At 57.1% G+C, this 8,065-nt stretch overlaps 1 protein-coding gene across 1 annotated transcript; it reads right to left on the bottom strand.

Moving 5' to 3' along the window:
• Positions 1-2,486: 2,486 nt before the first annotated feature.
• Positions 2,487-5,102, bottom strand: Ddn (dendrin). Its single transcript, XM_028788251.1, has 2 exons — positions 4,894-5,102; positions 2,487-4,491 (listed from the first exon to the last, which is right to left on the bottom strand). The coding sequence occupies exons 1-2, from the start codon at positions 5,100-5,102 to the stop codon at positions 2,574-2,576; spliced, it is 2,127 nt and encodes a 708-aa protein (XP_028644084.1). The 3' UTR covers positions 2,487-2,573.
• Between the last annotated feature and the right edge of the window lie 2,963 nt (positions 5,103-8,065).

Genomic DNA, 8,065 nt, shown 5'->3' with positions numbered 1-8,065 from the left:
TCTCTCTCTCTCTCTCTCTCTCTCTCTCTCTCTCTCTCTCTCTCTCTTTCTCTCCCCTCTCTCATACACACACACACACACACACACACACACACACACACACGTTTTGTCTGGATGGCACGCGACTCATTATGTACACCAGGCTGGCCTTGAACACCCAGAGACCCACCAACCTCTGCCTTCTGAGTGCTGAGATAAAAGGCGAGCGCCACCAGCTGGGCTTCTTTCACTATTTTTTGTCTAAATGTCACCTCCTCCTCTGTGAACTCTCCCTGGATCTCCTAAAGTTAGAATCTCCCTTGATTGACTCTTTCCAGAACTTAACACAATCACCCTCACTGCCGGGCAGGCCTTGCCGTTCCTACCCTTGAGCCCAACCCAGAGTCTCATTCCTAGGAAGCGCTCAGTAAATGCTAGGTTTCACTTGGCAGCAGTAAGAACTGCACTGGACGTGGTAAGACCTTTGGTATCTTTGATCTTTGCCCAGGGTGACCCGGCTTCCTTGGCTTCCTCCCCCAAGAGCAACAGGAAATGTGTAGGTTACAGACAGGGTCGCAGGTGAATGAATATTCCTGCGGAGCTTCGACCAGTGAACGCCCCTAGAGTTGGGAAACCCGAATAGGAGATCCTAATCTTCTGAATCAAGGCTAGCCATGGCTGTGGTCGGGGAGCCCTGCCCCCTCTGCGTCCTGCCTTTGAGTCTCTCTGGGTGTGATGTCGAGCTAATTGGAGACTAAAAACCTGAGTGGTTTGAGAACGGTCTAAGGAGTTGCGGGAGTTAGGGTTAGCGGGAGTGGGGACAGAGGTGGGGCCGGGGACGGGTTCGACCTGACGACTTGAGTCTGGGCGAAGCCCCCGCTCCTGCCCAGCCAGCGGCTAAATTTACCTAGACTGACTCAGCCCTTGCCCGGAATGAGGGGTGGGGGAGTGCACCGGGGCAGAGGGAAGAGCCGGCAGGGGTGGGGCGGGGGGCAAGGGAGGGAGAGTTCCAGCCGGGGAACAGGGTGGACTAGAAGTTTCCACCAAAGAGGAGTCCTCCTCCCCCTCACAAGGAGCGGGAAGAAGTCAAGAAGCCCTGAGGGAGGGACACAGTGAGGCCAGGTCAGCGAAAGAGAGACTCCAGAACTGCATAAAGGGACAAGTAGATTTATTGGACGCCTACTATGTGCCAGGCACTGTGCAAGACGCCTTATATACATTACCTCATTAAATCCTCACAACAACCCTGCGAGGTAGGTGTTTATAAACCCCCATTTGACAGATGAGGAAACTGAGGCTCAGGGAGGTGAAGTGATTTGGCCAAGGTCACATGGCTAGTAAATGGCAGACACAGAGGAAGTGCCCAGGATTGGAAAGAAAGAAAGAAAAGAAAAAAAGAAGAAGAAAAAAGGCTTAAATGTCTGTCTCAAACCGGTTGGAGTGGATTAATACAAAGAAGGGCTCGGCGCGCCCCAGAAGTCTGGGAGGCCGGAGGCCTGCTCCCGGCCCCGCGCGCGGTTTGGAGGTGTCAAGGCTGGAAACCGGCTCCCGGTGGTAACTAGGGATCCAGATACTGGCAGTGCTGGTGTAGGGGCACTCGAGCACCAGCAACCGGGGGAATCCGCGACCTGCGCGCGCCCCGTAGTGGCTACAGCGAGTATCACACCCCACACCGTCTGCTGAAGATCAGCCTTCCTCCTGAAACTGTCAGGATCCTTCCTATCCGGTGGGCGATACCGTCTGCGTGGAAAATCCTGGCAACACTTCAGAGCATCACTAAGGACACGGAGATGGAGGAAAAGGGGAAGGCCTAAAAGTGTCCCAAGCTGATTCATTGGCTACCTTCCCTCTCTAGCTTGGACCATAGCAGGCCAGAGGCAGTGATAGGGCCTTTATCCTGCTCTGCTTTGGGGAGCTCTCACCTAAACTTGGGAAATTGGAATACAAGCCCTTTGTCCGTTTAAATATGAAAACCTTGACAGTCTGAGGATGCTCAGATCCTACTCGCTTATTCACAAAATCCTAGGGACAGAAGGATGGGGAGCAGAAAGCGCTCATTTTTACATTTACAGAAGTCCGGGATGCCCGGGCGCAAAAAATAGTTACTCTGAGGTCCACCAGCTAAGGTCAGTGGCAGAGTTGGGATTGAAACTTGAGTTGTAACATCAAAGAGAGAGCCCTCTCCGTCAGTTTGCTGGTTGTGTGTATGCATTCATTTCTTCTCTGCCATAAGTCCCTCCGTCTCCTCCTCCACTCAGTCACTAGGTTCAAAGCCCCTCCAGTACTTTTTCTCTCCTGTCAGGGACCCTGCCCTGACCATCGCGGGCCACCATCCCTGCCCCTTCGTTTTGTCTCTCTGAAAAGTTCCACACCAAATGTAGCAGGCGTGGGATCCCACCCTCACCTTCCCTGAAACTAACCCTCGAGTTGGCGAATGCTACCTTCCCTCGTTCCTCCCCTCTCCTCTGTTTCAAGTGTGGGAACAGGTGTAGGTGGGAAAGGAGAAAAGGAAGCAAACGAAGCCCGGAGAGAGAAAGGGAGCGCGGCGAGCCCAAGGATGGGCTGAGCGACACGAGAACAAACAGGGGCATCGCTCACTCCCTCTCTCTATTCCCCTGTGGCGTTTTCCTGGTGTCCTCTCGGACGAGGCCTTCCTCGGTTTGACCGATGACATCTAGAATCTCCCGGATACTGTCGCTCATCTCGGCTGTCTTCCCGCCTTCCCTAGGCCGGGTGTTCCCAAGCGCAGGCAGGGTCCTCTCATTCCGCCAGGAGGCGCCTGGGGCGTCTGTGTCGCTTCCGTCAGAGGAGCCACTATGGACGCTGAGATCCTCGGCTTCGTCTGAGTCCGAATCTGGGGCGGTGTGGCGGCGGATGCGGGACACGGCTTCCCGCAACGCCCCGGCGTAGGGCCCTGGAGTCCGCGCCCAGCCCCCGCCCGCGCGCCGCGGGACCCCAGCTGCTTCTGAACCCTTCACGCTGCCCGCGCATCCCGGAGCCGCTGGGCCTAAGGTCGGGTGCTCTGGGCTACCTGGCTGCGTGTGAGCGTCTTGCAGGTTCGCTTCGCCAACAGGGAACCCCAAACCACTGGAGGAGCGCTCCTCCAATGAAGAATCCCCCTGCCGCCCGCCCTCAGCCTCGAACTCGCGACCCTCTCTCGGTTGGTTTAAGACTCGACTGCTCAACAGTTGTTTTTGGCAAACTGAAGGCTTGGCAGCGGCCCCCTCGCCCTCCTCCTCCTGGCAGGGCTTGGGTTGCCTGAGGCTGTCGCTCACAATGCATGACTCCCCAGAGGGCACGAGCTGCATCTGCTGGGTTCGAGGGGTCGGAACGTACTGGGACTTTATCACCACGCATGTGGCGTCAATGACAAAGATGCCTTCTCTACCAGCGGGACCTCGGGAAGTGCGGGGCAGGGTGTGGGCACGGCGGATCACCTTCCAAACTTCCAGGGTCTCATGTTCTGTCCCCTCTCTTTGACCCAGGAACTCTTTCCACCCGGTGCCTCCAGGAGCCCAGGGTCTGGGGAGAGTCTGGCTATGCCTGACAGGAGGCTTTTTAGGGGAGGAAAGCCAACACGTGGGAACCCAGATCTGCTCATTTCCTTCTTCCCCTTTTCTTGACCCCCTGAGGTGCTGCCTGGACCTGGGAACGGGACGTGGGGGGCTGCTGCTCGTGGACCCAGAGAGAGCTCCCTCCGTGCCTGGACTGCCAGTAGTTTTAGCTTGGGAATGACCATTGCCACCACTGTTGGCAGCAGCTAGGCCTGAGCTTTTCTCTATGGCCCCTTTGCAAGACTCTGGCCTAGCTCTGGCTGCCGCACAGCCTGGAGCTCCTCCTAAGAGTCCCCGTCCCTGTCTGAGACCCCAAGCTCCTAGAACATCCCGGTAGATTCGAGGATCCAGCCTCTTCTTCGTGCGCCCTCCCTCTGTCCTGGTGGTGGCTGGAACTGGGGCTGGTGAGGTGGGCGCCCGGGAGAGCTCTGGGCCTCGCTTAGTCCCCAGGGTCCTGTGGGGACCTTCATAAGAAGGTGGAGCCACATAGGGTGGCGGCCGGTCCCAGCGGCGTCTTGGGGCTGTGCCTGCAGCACCTCTCAGCAGCAGGTGAGCCTCGTAGCTAGGGGGCCCTGGCCTCCTGCCTCCCCATGGCCCCGCCCATGCCACCCCTGGGTCACCCTGCGGGAGCGCGGATGGTCGGGGCGCTCGCCCCACCTGCCCGAAGCGCTCTGGTCTGGAGAAAACTGGAAACCCTGTAGGTTGGGCCGCCCGAAGGGCGTTTCGGGGCTCTGGGCGGGGCTGACCTAGGGGACTCCGTCGGGCCCCACCAGCCTTGCGCCTTTTTCTCTCGGTCTCCTTGGCCTCCCGCTCCTGCGACGCCGCCTTTCTTTTCTCTTGTTCCCGGGCTCGGACCTCTGCGGGGGGCCCCGCCCGCCAGTTGGTCGCCTCCTGCAGCACCCTGGAGGCCCAGGGTCGGCGGGGTGGCGGCTCAGGGGATCCCGGGCGCAGCCTACACCTGGGACAATGAGCAGGAACCCAGGTGAGCAGTTTGCGGGGACAGAGAGCCGAAGTCCGGGGAGCTGGGAGCACTGGAGAGCACTTGGGGCAGCCATGTGGGAGGATTCGTGTGAGTGTCTGAGCGAGTGCACGTGCGTATGTGTTAGGGCTGAAGTCGAAATGAGACTCCTCGCCATCTCTCCATGCACACTTTAACAGCGACTGCCCCATCTCACCGCCTGCCACTAGCACTCCTGTCCCCCAGAACAGAGCTCAATGCTTCAGGCCCCAGCCCTCGACGAGTGGGGGAGGGAGGCGCGGGAAAGAGAAGGGGCCAGCAGCAATCGCTGGTGCCAGCGGGGAGGTCTGGACCCCACTTCCCGCCCCACCACTTGCTGCCCCTCACCCCTCCTTCACTCACGTGCGGCTCTGGGGCCCACGGGCCCAGTAGCTGGCCTGGATGTCCATGGACTGTCGAGAAGGAGCGCGACGACTATAATGACAGGAAATAGTCTTCACTTCAATCACCAACAGCTTGGACTTCTGCACCCAGAGGCAGCTGCCAGACTCCTCATCCTGGAGCTCCCGGGGGCTGTCGGGCCCCTCGGAGAATAACGGGCCATCCAGCATCCTGCCCCACCCCACCCCGGCCCCCCACCCTCCCACCCGCCCCGTGAGCCCCCTCCCAACCCAGGGAGCCGGCGCCCACTGCAGAGCGGCAGGCCCAGGGACTGGCAACTATATATACCCGGGCACACGTGTGTGCCTGTCTGTGTGTGTGTGAGTGTGTGTGCGAGCGCGCGAGCGCGCGCGCATGTGACACGCCGCCGCCGTGGACCGCTCGGCGCTGCTTCCTCCCCCATGTGCACGGCCGCCCCCTGGGGCCTGGGATTGGACGCCCCTTCCCACTCACTGCTCAGGTCCCCCAAGCCTAATGGGACCCACGAGTGGGCGGGGAGAGACTTCTGATTCTTGCCAAGCTTACACTGCCCTCTTCTCCAGCCCCCATTTCTTCATCCTTCCCGAAGTTTTAACCTTTTGTTTTCCAGCTTGTCAGGTTGCCTGACCACCAGTGCTCTCTCTATCCCTGCCCGCCCGCCTGCTTGCCCTGACTCCTTTCTCTGACAGGGAGCAGTGAGAACAGAACTCAAGGTCTCTGCCTGCCACTCGCTGCTGGTTTCCATGGGGTTGGGGTGCAAGAGAGGCTGGCCCACAGCTGGGGGGAGCGGGCTATTTTTAGTGTCAGTGGCATTCGGGTGCAGCTGAGATGAGTAACCAGTTCCTAAGCAGTGCAGAGAAGAGGTGCCGCTTTCAGAAAGCTTTTGTGCGGCTCTGGGGGGAGAGAGCTACTCTCCACCACCCACCCCCACCCCCAGACCTCAGAAAGGTGGCTCCTGCACCTGTACACCTCAGCTTTCTCTGCGGAGGCAGAACTCAGTCTATCCTGGCTACCAAACAGCAGGACGACCCCTACTCTAGATATGGGTGTCCTTGGTCACCCACAGAGCCTTCCATGAGCAGCAGGCTAGCTCCTCTAACCCAGAAGCCAGGATTCTGGGGTTACACAGTCCCGTACCCACACAGCTCTGCCAAGCCTTATGTGGGGTGCAGATAGAGTGCTTATATACACTGTACCCTAACAGAGGGGGATGGACTAGTCTGCTCCTGTGGCATAGCCAAATCCCCTAGCAACAGAAAAGATAAAAGTGGCCTTTCTTTCCTAGGTTGGGGCTTCCACTCACGACTGTCACCACGCCTAGTTCACTTGACTGTCCCAATGTGCAGCTCACCTTTAGGACTCATCCTATTCTGGGGGGTGGGGACTGAGGGGGGTGCTGCTTGCATCCTCAGGATCCCTCCCCCAAGCCTGTACCAGGTGTCCCCTGATTCACCATGGTAATGTTAGTGGCAGCACAGCCCACGCCAACCCTTCCATGCAGAGACTTAGCAACCATGCCTGGCAACCGAAGCACAGCTCAGCGGAGGGGAGGGGTGTAGGGAGCGGGATGAGAGGGTAGCAATGGCTCCTGAGGAAGAAGGGACCATTTGCTGCTCCTGACTTTAAGAAGAGAAGCCTTTGGGCTTCCAAATTGTAAACCCTGTCGTCCTCGGCTGCTTCCTCTGGCTGAGACCTGGTGGGGCTCTTAGGGGGTAAATGGGAGAGACAAACCATCCCAATTGGTTATTTCATAAAAATACACGGGACATTTGGATACAGAGCCTTCTTTTTAAGGGGACAGGGACCAAAAGAGTTGTTATGGGGCACACTCATTGAGAAATAGTAAAGTAGCACCTGACGGGTCCTGCTGTCCCCCACTCCCCACCGACCCATGATTCCACGTACCTACCAGCTGCCCTGAAGATGGCCTGCAGGCACTGCTTTCTACCAGGTCCCAACAGAGTCCAACAGCTTTTAAAGCCTTGCCTCCTCCCTGGACAAATCCTCCTTGATGAAGGAATGTGACACAAGGAGACATTTGTCCTTTCCACCCCCTCCACACACACAAACACACAAACACGCTCTAATTATAATCATTTGGAGGCCACCTCCCTCCCCCGGGCTTGAGAATGTGCTGAGAGCAAAGATGTGGAAGCAGGGGCTCGAGCACTGAGGGCTGACCTCTAATGAGTGCCGAGTGCCAAGAGAAAGCCGAGAGAGCCCAGAGAACCGAGATGTGTTCCCTGTGTCCCATCAGGAAGCCTGCTTTGTGAAAACACAGATAGTGTGGCCCAGGTTCCTCTGAAGGCTTGGCGAGAGAAGGGAGAGCCAGGGAACCACTCAGAACCTACTCCTTGCTTGGATGCTAACTGTCCTATCAGCAGAGCTATGGTAGAAAGAACAGAGCCTGGAGGTCCTCGGTCCTTGAGGTGTTTGACATCCCTCTCAGCACAGACGATGGGTCTGGTGGATTGATACCAGCTCCGATAGTCCCCCATAATGTACTCTCTACCTCAGAGGAAAGGCAAGGGAATTGTGGGTTCAGACAGAGTACCAGTCCAGAAATATCAAAACAATTCAACCTTCCTTCATCAGCCTTCATCATGTGTGAGCATCTCTCTGCCCAAAGACTCCAATCAGTTTGCTACTTTCCAGAGACCTGACATGTTAGGGAATTTTGCATGGGCCTTAGGTAACTATGGTCCAAGCCGAGAAAGTAATCGAGCTAACTACGGGAAATAAGGTGGGAACAGTCAGCAGACGTTAGAGGACAGAAGTCTGGTGTGAAGGTAGGAAGGCATAAAACCAAGAACCAGACAGTTTAAGTTTAAATGCTAGTTTTTAAAAATTTTTAGTTTGGTCTTTTCAAGTCAGGGTTTCTCTTTATATTCCTAGCTGGCCTTGAACTCAGAGATCCACCTGCCTCTGCCTCCAAAATGCTGGGATTAGGAAATCCTCCTGCCTCTGCTTCTTGAGTGCTGGGATTAAAGGCATTCTTTTTTTTTTTTTTTCGAGACAGGGTTTCTCTGTGTAGCCCTAGCTGTCCTGGAACTCACTCTGTAGACCAGGCTAGCCTCGAACTCTCGAACTCAGAAATCCGCCTGCCTCTGCCTCCCAAGTGCTGGGATTAAAGGTGTGCGCCACCACCGCCCCG

The sequence above is a fragment of the Grammomys surdaster genome, unplaced genomic scaffold (assembly GCF_004785775.1).
Source record: "Grammomys surdaster isolate TR1022 unplaced genomic scaffold, NIH_TR_1.0 125742, whole genome shotgun sequence".
NCBI lineage: Eukaryota > Metazoa > Chordata > Mammalia > Rodentia > Muridae > Grammomys > Grammomys surdaster.
This window is presented reverse-complemented; position numbering and strand designations above follow the sequence as displayed.